We start from the raw sequence: 26,148 nt of genomic DNA, 5'->3' as shown, positions 1-26,148 counted from the left end.
ATATTCTATATTTTAAATAATTGACTGTATACATAATGTTTTCATTAGATTAGATTATGATCGAAATAACAGAAAATGAATTCAAACATTATTTTGTTTTCATTTACTTGTTAACTTAAAATGCAAGCTGATCCCAACGTTGCAAACAATTTATCACAGGTTTTTGACGAATTTAATAATATTATAACCTTACAAAACATATAATATATAAATATATTTACAATAAAATCTTTTACATTATCTAAGGAATATTACTACATTTTTATTTCTTTCTTGTTTTCCTTTATTTTTATTGGTTTCATACATCGAATATGAATAATAATTGGTGAAGTCGTACAACGGTAAAATTTTGTTCATTTGATCGACATAACTTGAGTTTGGCGTCTTCGATAATATCAATATAATTAATTTAATAAAAAAAATCTCTTAATAGCAATATAATACGAACACACACAATATTTTAAATATTAAAAGTTATAATAATAAGCCTTAAAATTCTGATTAATACAGCAAAATTAAAACAAAGCTAAAACAGGTCGCGTAATTTAGACTTAACATATAAATAATTTTATTATTAAACTTTTTTACAGGGAAGCGAAACTGCGTAAAATGATGGCAGTCACGTACTTTGTTCCACATTTAAGAGAACTTTATGCCTTCCTGTTTGAGCTGTCTTACTACTTCGGGACAAATTTCTTCCTCTCGAAACTTATATCCACATGCTAAGATTTCTTTAGCGACGGCATAATTTTTCTTTAATGATTCAAGCCAAATCGTGTAGGGGTAATCGGGCCAGATGCCTCCGTATCTTTCGGGCAAGTAATCAGGAAGAATATGTTTATGAAGAGAAGTGACATCATAGCCGTGGAAATAGATCCTAGAACGCATCTCAGATGTCAACAGCGGCTTGAATATGTTGTACATCGTGTCGAATATCCACGAGTGGTTGATCACATGTATGGCGTGAGTCGTAGCAGGAAAACTTGACTGAAAAATAAAATCAAATAAAAATTTTGTCGAAGACTTAAAAATGTTAAAGTAATCTACAGGAAAACAAAGGACAAAGCCTTAATCATAATTGTTTAAGGTGAGGCCTTTGCGCTTTATTGTACGAGTATTGTAGAAAAAATCTCTGCAACAAAGGAAAGGCTGACGTCCTCCAATTGTACGACGAAACGAATTTGCGTACGTTGACCATATATGTACGTGTCTAGCGCCCACGCTTACAATTTTAATAAAAGAAATTCTGTTATATTCGAAGTGAATTGTATTTGAAACCTAGGTTACTTGAACTCAAATTAAAAAATACGTAACCATTCATTATGTTATTAAATTATATTATCCATCTCTTCTTGTTATGTATTGTATTAAAGAATGTACGAAGAGATCCGAAGTATTAAAAGTTATAATAAGAAGGCAATTATTATGACATACCACTAGAAGTTTGACAATTTTACTCGCTACTGAAGGAGTGATTTGCCAGGCATGCTGTGTGCTCAAGTCCTCCAGGTCGAACAACGCCACCCCTCCTAATATCTGAGTGCGTTGCTCTAACATACCAAGTTCAAGCGCAAAAATTGTGGCTTTAAGAATATCTTCAACTGCTACTGTTTTAGGATCCCAACAACCTTTAGAAGAAAAAATAACATTTAATTACAGTCAAGTGTAACACAATTATTTTCAGTATTTAGTTTTTGAATTCTGGGACTTATAAAATGTTTGTTTGCACAAGTTTTAGTATGAGCTATTGATGAAATATTATATTTGTATACAATGACCAGCATTTATTTATAAATTATGGTTTAAATAATAAAAAACTAAAATAAATTATTGCAGTGGTATAATAGTGTATAAGCATTATTTCACTAATGCCAGGTGGGACCAATTTAATATAAAGTTGTTTTTTTACTATATATAAAATAATACTATAAATAAAATACTCTTAGTAAATGAACAGAAAATATATATTCAATAAAAAAGTGATGTCATCAAGTACAAGAAGTATGCGTGACCGTTTTTCACACATGTGACAATACTATGAGTATAACAGCGTAAATCCTAATTTGGTGGCCCATTGACGGTGTACCAAATGCGTTATATTCTTAGAGTACCAACTTCTATGCGCGATGGTGGCGATTAACCATCCAGTGACCTATTTGCCAAAGGCATTCTTTGCTATAATTAAAATATAGGGTTTCATTCTCTGTTATTAAGTCGCTTATACATACGAATAAAATTGTAGTTGTAATTACCAATTCTATACAGAAGCAGCCTTCGTCCAGTTTGATCGCGATATGGAGGCACAGCTATGACATTCGCATCTCCTATCCTCCTAAGATCTAACGGGTACACATTTTCAAATAACTCCGGATTTTCTTCTTTAAACTGGTAATAATTCACCATCTGAAAAAATGGTAATGATAAAAAACCCTTGTTAATATTTTAATAATTTTTTGGATTGTATACAATTGGGCAGTTATGTGTAAGTTACGTAATATACTATTTTATCAAAAGTAAGTTATTAGTTTAACTTTTTTCAGAGTTGTCCCAGTACAAAAAAAAATATCATTACTAACATTTTTGTTTCATAGATAATAATTAATAGATGTTTAGTGTATACTTGGTACACTAATCTTAGAGTATTAAAGTCAGTGTGTCATGTACATATTTATGAACTGAAACAGTAAAACAAGATTATGTTCTGTTTTAGATGTGTAACTTTTATGATTTACAAAAAAACATATTTTTGATTTCAGTTTTGTCAAAATATAAGTGAATGCTTTCTGCTTTACTCCTACGTTTCACATTTTACATTCTATCATCACAATCTAAAAATATTCGCCGAGAATACTTTATCCATCAGAAAAACAAAATGATTTAGAAGAATATATTTCTATCAATCAAAAGGTGACTGTTGGTCTATGTCAATTTTATTACTTTAAATATAACTTACTAATCGATGAGCTCTTTGTGGGATAAAGTTGCGGGCTCGTAGAAATCTTAACAAAAATTTATCGTCCATACGATGCGGAGTGCATTCACCTCGCTCTGAAATTGTATAATATGCTTATAACTGAACTGAGATAATGAGCAAATGCCATGCATTTTAATAATAGAACTATTTATAACATAGTTCTTATAGATGAATATATAATGGTTTTGACTATGAGTCTTAGGTCGCAAAAGATTACGAATGCGCTGAATTTCTTTCATCATTTCATCTCATGTCAGTTTTTAATGTGACAATTTTTTTGTCAGTATGTTGTTTTATTCAATTATAGTTTTGAACTTTTGCAATCTGGAATGCTCTCATGCATGTATCTACTAATTATCACTAACAACAGAGCACTCACCATTGTTTTGTTACAACTCTCCCAAATTGTTGCCCTTGACACCGATACTAAGACAATTAATGGCGCCAATACATCTTCTCATGAATCTTTTGTATCTATAATGCATTACATCTTTTATGCATACAACAAGTTTAAAACTTAGTCTTATTCGTGTGACCGGTATACAGCAATCAATTCTAGACGGCCATGAATGAAGTATGCACGAATTTGTGATTATATACCTAAGGTATATACATATAAATGATATCATACCTAGAATCAAATAACCTAATTCTCATTTGATAAAGTTTTATCAATTTTGATAAAACATGATGAAACAATTATATGCGATCTATTTCGAAAAAACAACACCTTGTGTGGGAAGATAACAAATAGAAGGCTGATTCAATAATTGTATAAAAGTAAAGAACAAAATTGAGCGGCCTAATAACGCAAATAAAGCACCTGTTATCACTAGATTGACAATTATTATCTCTTTTATTATTAGTATTACTGTTAACTTTTGAGTAACGGTAAACATAAATATACAAAACTTTTCTGTAACCAATTCTGAGCCGTAGGATCTTGGCAATTAATTAAAAAGCATTAAGAATAAAGATTTAAAAAATAAATAGATTTTTTATAACACTCGATACTTGAAAATGTATACAATATTATTATGACGCAAAACTGTTAAATTATTTAAGCCTTAAAAACATGTAATATTTAATTAAAATAACAATAAAATAACAAATAATGATTAAAAAAATCTATTTTTATCAAATAATCTTTCTGTAACATATATTTAGCCAATCTGATAACGGATTCTGATGACGGAGCTAGAAGCTGTCTAGCGGACTCTTTAGTTACTTTTATGGAGCGCTTAGTTTTAGAACTTATCTTTTTATGTTTTGACGAATCCTGTTCATAGGATGATAGTAACTATTGTATGAAATACAATTGTAGTGAAAGCGGATGCTTGTTTATTATTATAATGGTTTAAATGATAAAAATAAGATACTAACACAGTAATTAAACAATTATTTCATTCTAAAATACTATAACTGGTACCATTCGTTGAGTCAGGTGTTCGGTGGTCGTTGAACTGAACATTTCACAGACAAGAGCGTATTATTTTCATAATTCATTTTTATTTTCCGTAATTTATTATAAGTGTTTATGTGCGAAAGTGATTTTATAACATTGTTATGGCATTGAAAAACCAACCACACATTTGCGTCATAGCAAAATTATTTATTCGTCAAGTATCCTTAACAAACTCTTTGCCTTGATTTTTTACACCAGTTAATGTATGGTGTTTACACGACTTCGTATATGTTTTCCAATCATAGTTAAAGTTTTTCATGTCTCTAAGAAGAGTAACGCCAACGTATAAAATAGTTAATCCATCTACTACATCCATCCGCATTGTTAATGGGACACAAAACGTCTTTTGTATTCTTAATACATATTACAAACCTATTCTAAGGATTATTTAAATATTGCTTTGTGGACAGACAGCCCTCTTATAATTTTATTACATGTATTTGCAACATATTGTCGTGATAATAAATATACATTTTATACTATCGAAGTATATAAAATCATAATGAGATAATATATTTCTCAGTATTTCGATGCATAACTTATATAATAATTTGCATTAAAATATTTTGCCTATGATTCAGTGAAGAAACCATAGGACTTTTAAATTGATTGTAGCAATTGAAGTTTCCTACGACGTAATGTAGTATATGTGTATTTTTAAAGTTTTCTTAACTTTAATTTACCTTTTATAAGTCTTTCCATGTTACAAAATAAAAAATAATTTAAAACTCCAAGTGAATTTTGGTCTACTCTCGCTATCGTAGTTATAAATATTTACGTACAAAAGATATCTACTGAATCTAGTTAATTAATAAAAACCTAATTATGTTGCTTAGTATTTATATTATAGCCTTATTTTGTTGTCCAATTTGTTATGCAACTGCTATATTCTTTGCATTATATCCTTCTAAAAACAAATAATCGAACCAATCTCGGACTAAAATCAGAAACAGAAATTATTGAACAATAAATGGGACGCATTACCTTTAAGTGGGAAGTTAAATATGAGCAATATTTATCTACTCAATAATATTTTGCCATATTGTAAATTTATTGTGTTTTACCAGTTATAAGACAATGAGTACAGTCTTTTATATCTCGTTAATACGTTAACATGAAGACTCAAAGATTCAATAATTGCCTATGACAAATATTTATATTTCCTGTTAACGACTTGAAATATAATGTTTATTTAAATCTTAAATTTTTATTAATAAACGATTTCTTTGCACACTTTTATATACTTGTGTACATATTATACATATATACTTGTTACAACAAAATCTGCGAAAAAAATATATTCACGGAATTCTATTATAGAAACGATATTTTGCCACAGCTAGAATTTATTGACTTTGAATTCTCGACACTTGACGTTACAAACATCTTCCTTCCAAAACAACAAATGTTATATACTAAAATATTGCTGTAATTATATTGTGCGCCAGCTGTAAATATTTCTATTTAGTTAAAAATGGTCCAAAGGAAATCTCAAGCTCTAAGACTATGGTAAGCTTCTCTTGATTTTGATCTATTGTAAAATGAAAACGGTTTTAATATGTTACCCTAAAGTAATATATGTTAAACAAACCTAAAAAGTGACCATACAATCTATTGGTAAAGATTATTTGTTTTAAAACTAAGATTATTTCTTGTAAACTTCTATAAAACTAACCATATATCATTTCTCTAAGTTCGTAAATATTTTGTATCCGTGAGTTTGGATCTTCGCCACACTGTAGACGTGCGTACTCCTGTAATTCTGGTGGGGGCTCCCCGAGATCCAAATCCACATTGTATTCAGGAGTCGGCATTGCGATCTGGAAAATAATATACGTTTTTTTAGTGTTTTTATAACATTTATATATAACATTATTTCTCCAATACTCAATGTAGATAGAAATGATGATAAAAAAATATTTATCATTTTATTTCATTATTGGCTAATAAATAAATAAGGATTACGAATTTATGTCTTTGCATTTATTTTCATTAAATTCAAATAAAATACAGAATTTTAAGTATCTACTAAAGAGCAAATGTCTAATAGCCATTCGAAATACCTAGGCTCTTTAAATGGGCCAGATCATGTAACTACAATTAATAACAAAAATTTTATAACTATATACAAATTTTCCCACATAGTCTGCTTAAAATTATAAGGTTATATTGTTGTTGCAACCCACAAGGCTAGCTAATATTATGGATCGTTAACTCAGGTTCATGTTAAAGGTTACAAGAGGTCAAATCGATTTTTATTTACGCAATAAAATAAATTACAAATTGAACTACTATAGAACGATTTTTAAGGTTCCACCTCTTATGTTTCAATGTCACTGTGTTGCGAACTGGTTTGAAAGCTTAAACTTCTAGTTATGGAAAACTGACAAATGCTACTGTCCTGAATGATCGCTCCAAAGTGTAATGCCTACTCACTATTGCGTATGCTACATACCTCATTATTTTCTGTCAGATCAACTTTATCCATATTTGTTAAATTTACACTACATATACTACTAAATACTCTAGTTATTATGCTTGTCTAATTTACACTAAGATATTATAAATTGTATCAATATCGGTTTAATAGTAATCAAATACTTGATAAGGTATTACATTTGTTATTCGATTGCATAACATAATATATAGTTTTTTTCTGATATATTGATGTATTATATATTTAATTATTTATATAATTAGTATTATTATAATATAAATATTCCAGGATATATTTTAATTCGTGGATATAATCAATGTTATGTTACATTATTTTCAGTGAACTTTAAATATAGAAAAATACAGTGTTACATAAATAAGTATCAATAGTTACGCGCATTATATATTCATAATATTTTTTACGAAAGATAAAAGTATTTACATAAACTCGCTGCGAGCTATATATTCGGATAGTAAGTATGCGCCGCTTGAATAAACAAATCAAAATACCCACGCATAGAAATAGTTAGATGATAATTAAGTAATATGAATCATTTAAGCGTGTCTCTTAACTGCTACCGAAACAGCCTGTGAATGTCCCACTGCTGGGCTAAAGGCCTCCTCTCCTCATTTTGAGGAGAGGGTTTGGAGCTTATTCCACCACGCTGCTCCAATGCGGCTTGGTGGAATACACATGTGGCAGAATTTCAGTGAAATTAGACACATGCAGGTTTCCTCACGATGTTTTCCTTCACCGTAAAGCACGAGATGAATTATAATCACAAATTAAGCACATGAAAATTCAGTGGTGCTTGCCCGGGTTTGAACCCACGATCATCGGTTAAGATTCACGCGTTCTTACCGCTGGGCCATCTCGACTTAACTGCTACGTAAACTAATAAAAAGACTATTTAAATATTTAAAAATATATGTGAAATATATATTTTTAAATATCTGGCTCTCGGAACAGAAGCTAAAGGCTATTGAAAATATTTTATCTTAATCTTGTTAAATTTTAATTTATCAAATAATTTTATTTATGTTTATAATAAGCAAAACAAAAACAATCGGTTACAATATTATATAACAATAATTTTGAGAGTATAATGAAATTTTTCCTCGGCTTTCATATACACATATCCCAGCAGCATATTATATTAAAAATTAAATTAACCAAGCGCTATTGCTTAAGTATTACAAAAAATATTGTTAATTCAAGAAAATCCATCTAAGCTTCTTGCATAATTTGAACAGCGGTTTCATTACCGTTGACTAAAACCTAAAGGAGAAACGACGTAACAAAAGTGTAATGTAAATGAAGAAGCACAATACTTGTATAATGCATAGTAACTTCCTATTACCTAAGAACTGTGTGTTCAAGCCATTTAAGATAAGCCTGAATTATTTTAACAGCGAGTTTAGAAATCAACAGTTGATTTACTGCATCTTATTTGATGTTTATCGCGTAGGAAAATTCTTATATATTAACTAGGTACTGTCCCGACTTCGTAAAGTTATAGTTTTATTTACTGCAGAAATGATATATGTGTTAAAGTGTACCACACCATTTTTGTCATGCGTTTATTAAATACCTTGTAACTATTAATATCTATAAATCTGCTTGCAAAGTGTAAACTACAATAACAAAACTTTACCTTTATAATATTTGAAATTGGAAGGAATGCTCGATTATTTTTCCATTTATTATAATTACAAGTAAATTAGCACTCCATCCTCGATATGGTAAGCCTAGTTGATTTTTTTCCAAATTAAGTGTGTGTATGTGTGTGATGATGATATGTGGGTAAGATTTTTAGGTACTATAATATTTTCTCATGTATTTGTATATATATATATATATATATGACTATACGATACATCTATTAATAGACAATTGTTATAATTTATAAACATTGGATTCTTCCATGTATTGTTGTTGCACGTTTAGCTTGGCAGGTATAATCGATGCAATTAATCGATAGGGCGGATGCGGTAGGGTATAGAGAAAGTAATAAGAGTTAATACAGCAGTCACCACCGGTTTGTAGGAACAAGTCGATAGCGGGACCAGTCACGTTGTGTATTAGTACACGACCCCAAGCTTTCTTATTGAACCTTATATTCATTATGGACGACAAATATGGACAATGCTAAGCATAAAGAATATAAAAAGAAAGAAAAAAATAATAATAACGATTATATTTATATTTTTAATGTTTTTACTTTTTTTTAAACGTATATGTTTTTTATATACCGCAATATCCTTATTTTATTTTATTTTCTTTCTCTCTTCTTTTATTGTCACTTATTAGTCAAGCACTATAATATTTTTATGAAATTGTAATCGTGTTTGCTTTTAAATGGGTGTACATAAAATGTTTCCAGTTTGATACGAATGTTTTATTAAGATATAATTTTTATATTCCTCTTACACGCATTTAGGTAGGGTATAATATAGTCCGGTCAAAATAGACATTTCAATCAATTATAATACACATTGAGCTGAAAACTGGTATATATCTTAGGTATACTTATTACAAATTAAATCATAATAATAGTGAATATTTTTGTTTCAGCAGGTTCGGTGGGGTTTGTTGATATTTTTTTACCTTACTATACCTAAAAGTTAATTTTTGCAAGCTTACCAATCGATAAAATGGAGCAACAAATACTACAATATTTAATTAGTTTAGTCATACCTTTTCTGGAAAGTTATATAAGTAAGTAATAATAAAATTATTACTCTTCGTTCAGAACAAGGTAATTATATTTTACTTTCAATTACGAATACTCTTAATAGTGCAACCGATGCAGAACGGATACTTCCACAAACCTTGAACCTTTTAACCTCGTTTAAACGACAATGAATTAAGTTAAAAATTACCAGTAAATGGAAAAGAATGATTTTTGTGTCATTTAAAACGTATAAGCTTCATTACAATTAAAATTAACCTTTTTTCATTGACATTTTAGTGACCTGCTAGTATTTATTATTTTGTTAAACCCTGGCCGATTTTAAGTCGTTATAAATTTTTATTGTTTCTTTTTATACCAAAACGCCTCTCTTCAACTAAGCCTAATAATTGTGTTGTTTTCGGTAGACTGGATACCTTCCAGTACAACAAAAACCCAAGCTACTCGACACATATAGAAACTTTTTAAATAAGTTCGAACACGGTGTAAAGGCATTCTGCCTTGAAGAACTCGTTTGGATATAAAATTACAATTAAGGTAAACTGTATTTAATTAAATTCATACTTCGAAACTGCGTCAATATTTAAATTCTTATTTTATAAATTATGTTGATAAATTCATTTTACTTACCTACGTTTACATATTTAATGACAAGGCAAACTTTTGCGTGAATCTGTATTGACAAATAAATTTTAAAATAAATGAATAACTTTTTTATATTTCATAGCTATCACTAAAAAAAAAAAAAAAATAATCGAATTTAAACTAAATATTTGTGTGCATTTACTTTGTGACAAAATTTTATCATTGCTAATCAATATTATTGTATATTATTACACCAAAAAAAAAGATTAAATATAAGAATGTCTCAATCTGGGGCGCGTATTCTTTTTGATAGATAAAAAAATTAAACTTCTTACAAAATAGATCTTAGAAAACAATATTAACATACCAATCAAATATTAAAGACAATACAACAGAGAATTATTTGACTTATATACACAGGCCTCCAAAAAAATCGACCCACCTACATTTTTTGTAAAAAAGCTATCGTGTGGTTTTAAACTACCACATATTTATATTTTTAAGATTGATAATAAAAAAATTCAATTGTAGGATTGTTCAAAAACAGAAATAGTGCGCAAAAAATAGGTTTTTAGGTAAATATGTGACAAAACACGAAAACACAAAATTTTACGCAATTTTATTTTTTTGTGTACAAAACGATTATGCCGTTTGTTTTTAAATTTGGGTGCCTAAATCTTACTTTAATAGGGAGTGTTTCCTCCTCTTGACCTAATCACTGCCTGCATACGCCTATTAAGTGACCTGATTAGCTTTTTAATGTCTTCCTATGGGGTCCGTTGCCATTCTTCAGTTAGGGCAGCTTCCAGTTGATTCAAGGTTTCTGGAATTGGATTTCGTGCTCGAACCGTACGTTTTAGCTGGTCCCAGAGGTGCTCTATCGGGTTTAAGTCCGGACTATTGGCTGGCCACTGCATAACTGGAATTTCGACTTCCCTGAGATAGTCTTTAACAATTCTAGCGACGTGAGGTCGTGCGTTGTTGTGCATAAGTTGGAAATTATCCCCAATATATCCAGCGTAAGGCATCACATGAGGCTCCAGAATGTCCGTTATGTAAGTTTCAGCATTAACAGCACGATTACGGAAAAAAACCAGCTCTGTGCGTCCCGTCAAAGAAATACCTCCCCAAAACATTGTAGAGCCTCCACCAAATCGGACTGTTTCTCGAATGCAACACTGAGAGTAGCGTTCTCCTGGCCTTCGCATGACGTTACGTCGTCCATCAGAGCCTACTAGAGACATTCGGCTTTCATCACTGAACAATACTGTCTGCCATTGGTCCAGTGTCCAATCGACGTGCTGCCTAGCAAATTGTAGTCTTGCTTGTCGATGGGATGCTGTGAGTTTTGGTCCTGTTGCTGGCTTGTGAGGGGTTAAGTTTTGCTCTCGAAGTCTTCTTCTTACAGTATTTTCACTCACAGACACTCCACGACTTTCTCGGAGTTTACCTTGAACGTCAACAGCCGAAAGATGTCGGTTTCTTAAAGACGTCAAACCAATAAAACGGTCATCGGTCGGGTTCGTGACACGCCCCCTTCCAGATCCTGGTCTCCGGCGATACTCCCCAGTCTCCAAGTAGCGTTTGTACACTCTTCGCACCGCTGAACGACTTAATTTTAGTGTTCTAGCCACATTTCGCTGACTTAACCCCTCATGAATAAGAGCTACGACTTGAGCAGCTTCTGCTTCAGTAGTATCCATTTTTTATGTTTAAACTTATTAAAATTATTGTTTCAACAAAGTTTCATACACTTAATCAATAATAAACATCGAACCGAGATGACTCTGCGTTAAGAACTGGAAATAAACTAACCATGCACTTTGTGCACAAAGTAACGTTTTCTTATCAATACTTTAAAAATATTCCAAATATCCTCAATAACACTTACAACTCCTCCAAATCAATATCAAGTGGGTAATAAAATGTTAAATGTATGTCCCATAAGTAAAACAATCCACCTAGGTCGTCGCATAGTTAAGATAACAACTTTGTAAGTAAAAAAATACGGGTGGGTCGATTTTTTTGGCGGCCAGTGTATTTTAAAACTATAAACTTTTAACTTGTATTGGCAACTGTCTTTTATACCTTGTACAAGTTAACTTAATCTTTTTGACAGATGTAAATTTTTCTGATCGACATAATTTTGCAATGACGCACATATTATTTTCTTAATTTAATGGTTTTAAAAATTGTAAAAATATTTAAAAAAATACATATAACACAAAAGTCTCTAAAGATTCAAGCGTTATCCGAAAATTTTAAGACGTTATTGCTTCAAAGTAAAATTTAAATAGGAACACTGAAAGTAATAGACGCTTTTACAATGTTACATCCGTCGGACGGATGGGACACGAATAACAGGTATATTTGTAACAGTTACTGCCGTAACTGTTACAAATATCGATTACAAAAAATCATTATTAAAGATCATTGTTAAGTTGTTACGAACGGGGGTCCTTTTGGTTGGGGTCTCTTTAGCTGGTATGTCTTTTTAGAAAAATTAATTAAAAAATAATAATTGAATTCTAATTTGAATTACAAAAAGTGAAAAAAAAATTCGACCCGTGTTTCTTTGGGAAAGTTGTTTACTTTCATGGTCTGAACCACCTATTTAAATTTGGCGGGAGATCCAAAAATAACACTATAATATTAAATAGGTACATATAATGAATATTGACCCACCGTCGCTTATTATTACACATATTATTTTTACACATAATACACCCACACCATCTCGTCACAGTTACAAGTATTTTAGAACGTTATTTTTCGGACTACTATTTATAGATATTTTCTGTTTCCATCACTAGCTCGTCTGTCAAAAAGATCAAGCTAACTTGTACAGGGTATATATAGGTATATAGGCGTAAATCTGTCAAAGTCGTTTGTCGTTTCAATTTTTTTATTCACGCGCTATACCAAAAAATGATTATTAGATGATCTTATATATATATATATATATGAATATGTTTTTTTTCAACTTACGATATAATTCAGTTAAGTTAGTATTTTACTTTTCTGATAATAAAAATATTTGGTATCACGTCATATACAAAAGTCGATTTATTCAAACTACCTTTATAAACAACATGTGTATATCTTATCTTATAATTAACTATATTGACGATTACAGAAGAGATTACAATCAGTACTGCCGAGCGAAGCTTGTCAGTCCACCCTTATATTAGGTACCTGTACTATAAGAATAAGAGAATTACTTGATTTTTTGGACCTCTGGCTTCACTTGCTACGATGCTATAAAATACTTCAAGAGTTCTTGAATAAATTAGATTAAATAAGTTAAGTAATCATTTTAAATGTCCCTAAAAGAAAATATATCAGGTAAATTGCATGCATAAATAAATAAACGTCGTTATTGTAGAAAGCCTAGTTCATTTTTAATAAAGCATTAAAAGTATGAAAATGGAACGGATGGTCCATTATCTATTTTCTATTAACATCCTTTTATGTGTCTCCATTTGATTCCTCCCACATTCTAGTAGCATACATTATATAGATACATACACTACGTTCCGGGAATAGAGCGCGTTCATTTTTCGCGTTTGCACAATGTGCGGGGATGAACAAGAAGCTTTTGTTCAAAGTCTGTAATAAAGGAACAAACGAAACCAGAAAATGGGGCCACAAACGATTTCCCACGTTGCATTTTGTATTTTTTAAACAAGATATAGACTTGGTCAATGGAATTTCAGGAAAAATCTAAATATTTTACATTTGTCATAATGATGTTGTCCTCAATGATTTTGAATCACTCATAACGCAGAACATATTATAGTATACGTTATATCTATACAAAGTTTACTTTATAATTATTTTTCTATATGTGCACAAACACAATTGCAGTCTATATCCTCATTATCATGAGCCGATGGGTCAAAAATAAACACAACTGGTGAATGATCAGGCAGAGAACCACACAAACTATAATAATTGTCTACAACGGCCTAAGCAGAAAGCCAGCTTTACAGGTGGAAAACCCTTAGGACGTACGTATTCTGATCCATCCATCCTAAAAATCCATCTGAGTCTCAGCACTATAACTCTCACCCAAAGAGGCTGTCGATGCCTATAGGAACAACAGCAAATTCATTTCGATAAAATACGCTCTTCTTTTTATACAGTCGTATCGTCGAGTCGAGATAGTTATCATTTTTTATATCTCTTTTGGACCTGTTTTAAAAGGCTCGAGGTTCCATTAATTGTTATATTTTTCAATTTTGCAATAAATTATGGCAATGGGCCAATACGAGATACTGATATCAATATTAGGTTACTTCATAAAAAAAAGTAGCTAGTAGTAGCCTTCAAACCCAGGCAAGCACCACTGAATTTTCATGTGCTTAATTTGTATTTATAATTCATCTCGTGCTTGACGGTGAAGGAAAACATCGTGAGGAAACCCGCATGTGTCTAATTTCACTGAAATTCTGCCACGTGTATTCTACCAACCCGCATTGGAGCAGCGTGGTGGAATAAGCTCCAAACCTTCTCCTCAAAAGGGAGAGGAGGCCTTAGCCCAGCAGTGGGACATTAACAGTTACTGTCATAAAAAAAGATACAAAACATTGTAAATTTTTTCCTATGTTCTTATCTTATGATGCTACTAAATATTTAATTAAATAATCAAAATTTCAAAATGACTGTATGAAAATATACTACCGTATCATAAACTCGATATTCTTCGCATTTCTTTTACAATGGTAACTACATTAGACAAAAAATAAACAAATGCTTATAAAATATCTTGTTAATTAATTAATTATGACCATTTTTCATTTTTCAGCAACAACATTTAAATAAGGTAATAATATTTTTAATACAGAATAATTTTATTCTTATAAAAAAAAACACTTATATTTGAAATGCATTATTAGTCTTTTAGTTATTTTGTTTGAGAACTCCATATTTGCTGGACTAGATGTTTTGAATTTGAGTATAAAATGACAAAAAAAAATAGTTATGATAAATAACGAGTGAGTCGTATAAACCTAGAAGGTTAGTTAGAAGCCATACAAGTAAAGTCATAAATTGAAGGTATCTCACGGCGAACATGAACACGTCTATCGGTAAAAGTAGACACGATCGTAAGTGTGCGAACGTGAACTCCTATCCTTCGTATTCGTTTGGATTTCACCTTGAGAATGACCAAAGTTGGTCGGTCGTACTACATAAACAAAATGACGCAACCTCTATATTTGTATAGGTGTTTTATAAAAATATAAAAACGACAAGCTTTTGCAATTAGTAAATAATAATAATTATACGTATATTTTAATTAAATATATCTCAAATGATTCTTCCTAACTTTTTGCGTATTATATCAAAGTTCGTTATGCAATTCTAAATAAATATGCATGTGACGGTATGTGTTCGATTGTACAGAATAATATTTTAGTTAATGAGTCATGTGTTTCATTTTCTTCTCTACATAATCGTAATTTGATACAAACTCATGGCCATATGTTTACTGTAGTTTAGCATTGTCCCTGTTAAATAAAAGCTTTACCTTGTATCTACTATACGTTCCGTTGGTTCCTGGTTGAATTATATCGATCTTTGTCCATTATTATTGAAAACAGTTTTAGTAATCGCAGCTTTAATTTACGTAGCCATTTGTCATGTAACGTTGTTCTTTGTACAAAAGGGAAAGGGAGGTATATTACAAACAATCGTATTTTCATTATACAATACTCAGTGACAAAAGTTCATCTCGTGCTTGACAGTGAAGGAAAACATCGTGAGGAAACCTGCATGTGTCTAATTTCATTGAAATTCTGCCACATGTGTATTCTAAACTGTAAACCGCATTGGAGCATCGTGGTGGAATAAGCTGCAACCCTTCTCCTCAAAAGGGAGAGAAGGCTTTAGCCCAGCAGTGGGACATTAGCAGGCTGTTACTGTACTGTACTGTACTATACTATAATATGCATAATTAATCAATCTAAATTATTTTTCGTAAATTTTATCTTTTAGGAAATTGTCATTTTTTAATTTTCTAAATTATAATTTCTAAATATAAAGAAAAAGAAAATACCCCGACCGGAAAGGTAATGGCAAAAAGCGAAACTTTATTACTTATCAATAAATTTCCACAATCTCTTAATCTTCCGAATGATGTAAAATTACACTTTTTTTGTTTATTGAGGCCACCCAGTATTGAAACCCTTAGGTGTACGTGGTGTCTTAATATTTTTTTTGTAATGCCAATTAAGTAGTATCTTGGATCAGTACTTTTACGTCATTAATTAAAAGTACGTATTAAATTTCTTAATAATTCAACAAGCTCATAAACTTATTTCAAATAAATCGTGGGAACGATGCCAAGTAGGAACGTTTTTATGTTTAAGTTTTTTAAAACTTTTATTTTCTGTGCGAAAATTTCATATAAGTTATACGAAAATGTAAAATTGCAAACAAACATTTCTTGTTTTTTGAGGGTGCGAAATTTTAAATTTTGTTTTATAAATTAAATGGACTTTATAAATAATGTGAATATTGCTTAAAGTGAAACTGTTTTTTTCACACAAGCTTTTTACTTTCGGAAAAATAATGTGCCAAAGTAACATTTAGACGAATTAAATTCAACCTCTACGAAGGTTTATTGTTTAACATGTGTTTAACGCGTGTGTTTTTATTTTACTTGAATACTAACAAACAATATTTTAAGCATTTTGCCTCGTAATAATTTGTAAGCAGTAAATGCACACAACATTTGTATAGCTTTTCCTCTCTTTGTACACGATACATGACACAGGTATGATAATGACACGAGTTATTGACGCGATAAAGAAGCTAAATAAATACAAATCTCATAAAACTTCGTACATAAAAATAAGAGAACTTTTGCCGATTTAACAAAAAAATAAACAAACAGATACCGAATGATATGATCATAAAAATGTGTTAAAAAACGTATGGACTTACAAACTTGCGTAAACTTATTTTTGATATACGAATTTAACAATTGGTTCGTATTAACTTAAACATATAACACAATGTTATTGTTGAATGTTTGCACATCGAAAAAAGATCTTCGTTTAACATTATCAAAGTTCGCGCATATTAAATTGCAAACTACATATATCGAAAGAACGAGGGCAGCAAAATCTGCGACTGAAAGTTTTCAAAGTAATATTGAACTAATATTACTTTTTCAGTAAATCCGATTTTTAAATCATACTTATGACTAAAGCATATATACGAAGTTTTATATTTACCGATGTTTAATTTTAATTAAATTGCGGGCAATTACAGCCCAAATATGTACATTATACATATAACCTCGTAAAAATAAAGAGTTGCCAAGGTATTGAAATACATTGTATCTCCTTATACAACGCCCACATCTAATGAAGGTAAGACAAAAAAATCCTCGAGCGAACAACTAACTATTTATAATCGACAAAGATTTTGGATTTCGTCATTAAAATCAGCTATTCGCTTTGTGAGTATAAAAATAATTGATGTTACATAAATCTATCCGTGATTGTCATTATGACATAAGTAATAAGTATAAGCGCAGTCAAAAGTCAAGTTCGATCGCTTAAATGACACTACGGATGTAATGAAAGAAAACGTTTAAAGTTTATCGAATATGGCTTGTTTGTATATGATATAAAGTTGCAATTCATGTCTTAGGCTTTAAATAAAATTTACCCAGGTACGTCTATGTATCCAATATTTTTTGAATTTTGCTACTAAATTTAAGTAGATTAGTGAGATACAAATTCATCAAAATCTTACTACACTAAACTTACTATAACACAAACTAACTTGGTATAAAAATTAAAAGAAATTTAAGTGAAGACACAGTATATAATATATGCTGCAATGTTCTATTTAAAATAAGCTCAAACCTGCACCAACATTAATATCAAGTCAAGTATACAAGTCAAGATAACAAAATAATAATAAAAAAAATTTAAAATATACTAAATAGGAGATATTTATTATATTCATCATAATAATTGGAACTCATATTTGATACTTAAAACAGAAATGCGGACTTTTTGCTAAAAACATAAATAGTTTACCAGACAATCTTATGTAGTGCAGGAGAGAAACTGTGTGTGAAAAATAATAGAAGAACTCCCAAAAACCACTACTAATTCAAATACATTTTAAGTAACATATGTGAAAAATCAATATAACATAAAATTCAATGCTCCGAGCTGATTAATCAACGTACAACTTAAACATTGGCACCTGTTTTTCGGAAGAGTTTCGTTTCAAAACGCACTAAGAACGCGCTAAATTTTGTTTATACGAGGAACATCTCAAACAGAATCTTCAAATTTATAAAAGCGCTATTGCGCCCGCAATTTTAAAGTATTCCTTTTTGCACCCCAAGACAAATAAATATGGTCATTTACTTTTTAAGAGATTAGACAGTGTGAGTCGAGTTGAAAATGCGCTAATAGCATATTTTATTTTCCTTTCGTAGGCGACGCAGCGATGTTTAGTACTTATAAGCTCTAACTACTTCAATTATAAATTGTTCCATGATCATCAGATGTAACCGCTTGCTTCGATCGACCTAAATTAAATTTTAGTTTGGTTTTGGCCGTGTATAATTAAAAAGAGATAAAGAAGACATCCAGCTACATGAGCGTAATTGAGTTAAAAACTATTTTAACACATAAACATCCGCGTGTATAATATGAACAATGATTTAAAGTTATCCATCGAGAGTCTTGACGAATGTCTGCGCCTGTTCGAGCCGGTATAAATGTAAATGCACGTGCATAACCGGCCTCAAGGTCACACGCCGCTCGGTTGACCGGTGAACGCACACATTTGCACGTGGTAATAATGTGTGTTTGTATATGTTGATTAATAAACACACTATACAATACTGCCAGCGGCTTGACTTACATTTAACTTAGGATTTTCAACCGTCATGTTTGTACAGTATATAGGTGTATTCTGAAATTTGAATATAGCGTTAGAATGAAGCCCGGTATATGTTATAAATTTAAGGTATTTTAATACGTTTTGTTAAAGCCTACGGTACTGGATTTATCGTTCATTTACTTTAATTTACGCTTTTTATAATTTTTTCTTATATGCAATAAGATTTGCATTTTTTACCGTCTTATCCTGTTTTTCCACGCTTGGAAGTGAAAACCCTAATTCAAATAGTCGCTAGGGCCGTCGATGAAAATAAAAACCTACAAGTCAAACCTACCTTCAACAGTCTACATAAAACATTTTTTTCTTTTCTTTTTAAAAACCGGTAAAAGGATATTTTTTAACCAGATACAACAAGAGATTCGTTAAAATAAAATAGGTATATAATTATTTTAATTGTTAATACTTTAAGAAGATATTATTAAGTAAATCTGATTAAGTAAATAATACGTAAAATAAAATTGTTACAGTAAGTTGATTAGTAAATACACTCTTTAAATTCAATGACGAAAAAACAGAACTTTAAATATATCCTATATCTAAGGTTTCATTCAATTTAAAATGCAACATTTGGTGCTTAAAGTACTAAATATATTTATATGATTTATATTTAATTATAAATAACTCGACTATGTGTGACTATGAATGAACAATGCGTAGATAATATCCGTACACAATATTATCAGAACGCAATATATTAGCAACATGGGTCAATAAATTTAAAAGAATATCTTGAATAAAACGGAAGCTTATACATAATATCAAACTATCAGTTAGGTAAATATCACCCAAATATTATAAATAAATACAAAATATCTTTTGAAATAAATTATTTGTATAGGTATGCTATAAATTTAAAGCTTCAGGAAATCGTTACCCACTATAAAGCTCTATTAATTCTCAAAGGTTAAGTTCAAAGCTTTAACGTATTAAATTAAAAGACTAATTTAATGAAATAAGGTATAAGAATAAACGCACAGTACATATACAAATGAAACAAATAAATAGAATACAAAGGTTTAATAATAAAAGTACTCACTAATTTTACACAGACGTCGATCGCGTTTTACGTCTACGCTCTTCGAAGCACTCCGGCGCAGTGCGTCGCAAACGCATCGACATTCCCATATTATTTCCACCGGACATACGTTTAAAACACAGAATGTTCACAATGCAGAACCTACACCAACAATTACGTATGTGTGATTATACGCCCTTATGATATACGTAGAAATTCATGAATACCTATATTGCTATCAATAAGGAGGTTTTAATAAATATAAATTGTACTGATATTCAGAATCTTATTTGTTCATGACTGTTGCATATGCATGGTAATATTTATTACTCAAGTTCCTATGCAAAATTCCATGCAGAATATTTCAATAAAAAATTTAGTTGTATCAGAATTGTATTGAACTAAGTAACTGAAATATAGTTAAGGTAATTTTGCATAAAAAGCCTCAACTTATTTTTTATCAATTAACAGATTCATTTTAATTTCTTAGAATCATCGAAATATTTATACATTTATTTCTTTGAAGAAAATCGTCTTCTAAAGTACGGCCTCTCGAAATCCTTCACAATTTATTCTGTACTTGACCGATTTTTAATAACGGAAGTTCTAAAAAAAATCTTATACTAATGCTTTTTTCATAATTATTAACTGATATTTTTTATGACTAACATTGCTAAAATTGTATTTATAGTATGTATTTATTGTAATAATTTTGTATTTAATGGAGCGCTGTATGTATTGGTAAGTATTATGAATTTAATTTCGAATTTACTTATTATGGAATCGATGTCCGGACACTAGGGAAAAATGTACTAAAACTGAATATCAGAGACCCGATGATTTCTAAAATGCTTTAATAAATCCCTTTTTCTAGATAATCTATAGTAACTATAAGCTATGGTAAATTTTGCTTGATTTACTTAACACGCATTATTTATAAATATTTATCAAAAAAAAAATTTGATTTGCCATTTTTAACCTATTTTAGGTGATAAACAAAATGTTTGAAAGCATAATAAAAATACGTAAGGTTAAAAAATACTTAGGCACCGAGTGTGGGCGAAGATATCGATGACTCATTTTAATTGTGTTATAATATTATTGTTAATATATGTATGACGTATGTATCTTTATTTAAATACTTTTCGTAGTCAATCTAAATATACATTATAAAACAATCATAATATTTAATTCGATCTTTCCGGATATACAGTAAAGTATACTATAAATGCACATCTACATCTGTTATTTTTTCATTTTACTTTGAATGCATTTTAATATTTAAGAAACTTTTGGTCCAAATTACGTTTCAATGGCAAACGGTATTTACAAACGCTTGCAGTTAATATTATCATACAAATAATATATCTCGTAAAATTTACAACTAATTAGCATATTATATAGCTATTATTCATTTTTGTTTGGTTATTAAACTATAGCATAAATTCAATGTCAATTGTATTAAATATATATTAATATTAATATCAATTGTATTAAATTACCTAATACCTAGTTATTGCGTAATCGTATGAAACATAACTTTCTAATATTGCTGAGATTCAGTGAATATTAACAATGGTATCAAAACCATGTCGAGTGAAAAGCACTGTTTTATATCTTAGTATAATATTCTTATAATCGATCTAATGTAATGTAATGTAAAAAATGTAAAATAACTACCAGTATACGTTCCACTGATAAAGTACAGGAACTATATATTCCGGCTGAGAAAGGACAATACTAGAAAATTTCAGATTTGACCCGCGCGTCCCTTACACTCCCTTTTAAACACACGATCTCTTTTCTTTTGTAGCTAAAACGACCGGTTGTATTGCATTTAATTTGTTTATCGTGTTGCACATATTTTACAAATTATTCTGAACAATAAGGTATAGTTCTCTTAACTATAATATGCTAATACAATACACAGTCAATAATTTTTCCATCGAGGTTTATGTTTCTGATCTGACACTTGAAAATACAATGTACATAGGTATATATAAAATGTATTTTTATTTGAACTGGATTTTGCTTTATATCACTTTTTAATATATTTTGTGCATTGCAACAATTGCCGGTTTTCTCACGAAGTTTTCTTTACCACAACTATAAAAATAAATTTCCTACATGCAAAAAAACTTAATGGTGCTAGTCCGTATTGGAACCAGCGACCTCTGCTTCATATCCTTACGTACCTAAATTTATTTTACACTTCCTACTCCTCTAGGGAGAATCCGGGGTATGCAGCGTTTTTATGCATCCAACGATCAATCACGGGCGCCAATTTGCGCGAATTTGGCAGTACTCATCTCAGGGGAGTGGAGTCTCACTCATCTTAATTCCTCCTGCTCCTCACCAAAAGAAAAACTCGGATTCAATCCTGAACTCCTTGATACGCATAATTGTCTTCACCGAGAGAGATATCTCTTGATTGACATAATCGTTGGTGAATGCGGCATTCGTTACCGCTATTTTTTTTCAAATTTCATGACGGAATAATATAATCAGATTTTAATAAACAAAACTATTAAGTCTAGTATTTTTATGCGAACTATTCAGAAATTCCATAATTATAAACAAGTAAGCCACAAAGTTTTTAAAGTCTGCACTTTGTTTCATTTGGAATGTAACAACAACGAACATTGACATAAAATTTTCTTCTTCACACAATAAGATACCACTTAAAATTTAACACAGAACTCTACATTTGGATAATTAAAAATAAGATGAATTTAATCCATGAAAACATCATGACATTTATTAATTTATATAGATTCCAAATGTTTTCAATGCCAACAGATTGTGTAACTTTGTTTTAAATTGCAACCACATTAATATTTTAAAGATTGCGCAGGCCATTCGGAAATATTATGATATTGTATGGTTTTAAGAAGTTTAAAATGTACCTAAAATTATTTGTATCTTCTATTGCTTTTGTGTGTATAATATTAAATGAGCAATTCCCTTATATATATGTAAAAAAATATTTAATGTTATTAGGAAACCACTTTAACGATTTGGCTTTAAATTTAGGAATTAGATAAGGTTATCTGTTTAAATTTATTTCCTGACTGCAATTTTTCAAAAAATATATGTATACTTTTTATTACGACGAGCGAAGTGCGGTCGCCCGGGTTATTTTTTTTAAGCATGGTGTTCAATTAAGGGTTATTTCAGTTAGTTCAAAAGCTAAACTGCATCATATTATGAAATCTACATATATTTATATCCGATTTAATCATAAGCAAGGTAATGGACTCATTCAAAACAGATAGTTAAACAGGGTCATGACACTAAAATTAAAGCTTTACGCAAACATAACAATTATATTATTGTCTATTACATATATTTTTCGATTTCGGAAATTCATCTGACTATACTTCATTTCTTTTTCGTTATACTCTTTTCGTTCACCGTGTTCCCCATTTGAATTATAAAAATAGTTAAAATGTATGTAAGTGTTATGTGTGTTTGTGTATGCCATGTATTTAGGTGCCAGTATTTTAGATCATTAAACATTAATCTGTGTCAATACTTAAAAACGGATAAAAGGATTTTAGTATTTTTATAATGTATCCCTTAATAATATTCGCCCGGTGGTCGAAATTCGAGCGTAATAATTATTAAAAATAATAGGAGAATGTATAAATTTTCAATTCTCAACTTCATTTTTTTTATGTACACGCCACTAACTACTTTGTGTAACTAAAAAAAATACTGAACTACTCTTTGTTTGCCTATTATATTTTTATGGGGATATTTGTTTTGTGTTTTCTGTTGAGATTAAAACACAAAAAAATATTATCCCCAATTCACATAATAGAACTAACCTACTTGAAAAATACGTAATTTATTTTATCACACGAAATCCTGTTTCTAAGGTATACTTTCATTTTACGGCTATAGTTTGTGAAACACCTATTTTTACTCTCTTTAAGTTCCACTTTAAGTTATTTTTTCACAAGTACGGGATAACCTTGTTATTATTTCTTACGTAGATTATTTTCCCAGAAAAATATCTATATAATTGTTTACTTTCTATTTTTTCTTTATAAAAAGACTTATATTGGCATACTTAGTAGGTACAAATAATTGGCACCTGTTATAACAAATGACAAACTGTGCAATACATATATTAAATAGGTAATATAACAATTTATTTGAATAAAAATATATTATACAGGTGTATACCTGTATAAAGCTCTATTAGCTTTGTGATGTTTTTCAAAAAAATATGAAAGCACAAATTTGACCTGAGTTGAGGTAGTGGAATGAACACGAGGATATCAATCGAAGGTCACGAAATATGTGCAAGCTTCTCTCGATCTATGCAATATTTTATATTAACAAACTAGTTTGAAAGATATTTTAAGAAATAGAGCAGTATGATAATTTAGAAGATGCTTTTGTCTCAGCAGTGGGAAAAACGGACTGTTCTGAAAAAAGAAAGACCGACACAAAGTATTGAACCGCATTTTTTATAATAAGTAGATTTTAATACTTAAAAATAAAAGTTATGGATATTTAAATGACAAAATAGTGACGCAATGAGTTTAATTGTCAATAACCATTTTATTATTTAGATCGTTATTCTTGACACATTATTGGCAATACGTAATAATCATATTATTATTAACCTTGATTTAATTACCTACAAATCTTGAAATTATTATTGCTTGCTACTACATGTACACAGCGCCATCTCTTAGCAGGTATATATACTTTTAATAAACCTTTTTCTTTGATTTCATCGTGATGCTATTTCCCGATAGATGTCACTTACATTTTTTTTTTTATAGAATAGGAAGGTGGACGAGCATATGGGCCACCTGATGGTAAGTGGTCACCAAACGCCCTTAGACATTGGCATTGTAAGGAATGTCAACCATCGCTTATAGCCAATGCGCCACCAACCTTGGGAACTAAGATTTTATGTCCCTTGTGCCTGTAATTACACTGGGTCACTCACCCTTCAAACCGGAACACAACAATATCAAGTATTGCTGTTTTGCGGTAGAATATCTGATGAGTGGGTGGTACCTACCCAGACGGGCTTGCACAAAGCCCTACCACCAGTATTACCACACCAGTATTACATACCACACAGTATTACATACCAGTATACCACATAGATTTATTACAAAATGATTGTAGTAATTAAATGATTAAAATAAATTAATAATAACGTAGAAATAAACGTACTATGTATAGTAGTAATAATAAAGGGTAATTAAATAAAAGTTTAACACAGACAAATCTACTACAACAAAGATAACATTTTAGAAGAAGCGACCAGGTAATAGTTATTTTTTAATCGAATTTGATCTAGTTTTTTGAGGCATATATTTTTTGTCCTTCTGCCTAGCATGGAGAGTGGCCTCATCTATCGGTTTTGTAGAGAATTAATATCAAACCACTATTTCTCACAATCAATAACACCATTTATTTCTCATATCGTAAAACATTACGCTATATGAATTATAAAATTCTGAATCTATGTATGCGTTAAGAGTCTACTGTTTCCTCACATTAGTAATGTAAATAGCAATAATATTATTCACATCTATAATTTTTAAAGAGAATGTAAGTATTCGAAGGAAGATTTTTTATTAATTACGATTTAATATGACAACTATTCCTAACATTAAATACCAAACATTAAATTATGTTAAGAAGTCATATTAAAATGCATGGAGCAAATATAATACGTCATTATAATTAATACAAAACGCTTACGTGTCTTATGATTTATTTATGAACTGAATCATTTATCGCAGTTACAAAATGATTAGCGCTTCTGATACTATAATAATTCTCTGTGGAACTATTCCGCTAACGTAAAAAGTTTGTTTATATATTTATTTTAATTTTATTAATTTTTTTTTTTTTTTTATAGAATAGGAAGGTGGACGAGCATATGGGCCACCTGATGGTAAGTGGTCACCAACGCTCTTAGACATTGGCATTGTAAGAAATGTCAACCATCGCTTACATATCCAATGCGCCACCAACCTTGGGAACTAAGATTTTATGTCCCTTATGC

At 30.1% G+C, this 26,148-nt stretch overlaps 1 protein-coding gene across 3 annotated transcripts; it reads right to left on the bottom strand.

The window, feature by feature from the left end:
- LOC126781017 (alpha-tocopherol transfer protein-like) lies at window positions 1-20,236 on the bottom strand. 3 transcript variants are annotated; one of them, XM_050505766.1, is made up of 6 exons: window positions 20,127-20,236; window positions 6,115-6,259; window positions 2,954-3,048; window positions 2,253-2,403; window positions 1,435-1,628; window positions 6-987 (listed from the first exon to the last, which is right to left on the bottom strand). In XM_050505766.1, exons 2-6 carry the CDS (start codon window positions 6,251-6,253, stop codon window positions 640-642), a joined length of 927 nt encoding a protein of 308 aa, XP_050361723.1. In that variant the 5' UTR covers window positions 6,254-6,259; window positions 20,127-20,236; the 3' UTR covers window positions 6-639. The 3 variants fall into 3 exon arrangements, with proteins under 3 accessions (XP_050361724.1, XP_050361725.1, XP_050361723.1); XM_050505767.1 differs by lacking the exons at window positions 6,115-6,259; window positions 20,127-20,236 and adding an exon at window positions 3,354-3,605 and having other exon boundaries at window positions 1-987; XM_050505768.1 differs by lacking the exon at window positions 20,127-20,236 and having other exon boundaries at window positions 5-987; window positions 6,115-6,256.
- Window positions 20,237-26,148: the final 5,912 nt, after the last annotated feature.

This window comes from Nymphalis io, chromosome 3, assembly GCF_905147045.1.
Source record: "Nymphalis io chromosome 3, ilAglIoxx1.1, whole genome shotgun sequence".
In the NCBI taxonomy this organism is placed as follows: domain Eukaryota; kingdom Metazoa; phylum Arthropoda; class Insecta; order Lepidoptera; family Nymphalidae; genus Nymphalis; species Nymphalis io.
This window is presented reverse-complemented; position numbering and strand designations above follow the sequence as displayed.

Coding starts and splice junctions, on each gene's coding strand:
- LOC126781017 (XM_050505766.1), bottom strand. CDS start 6,253: ATGCCGACTCCTGAATACAATGTGGATTTGGATCTCGGGGAGCCCCCA. Junction 3,049..6,114: donor ACTTAGAGAAATGATATATG/GTTAGTTTTATA, acceptor ATACAATTTCAG/AGCGAGGTGAATGCACTCCG. Junction 1,629..2,252: donor GCTGCTTCTGTATAGAATTG/GTAATTACAACT, acceptor TTTCTTCTAAAG/GTTGTTGGGATCCTAAAACA.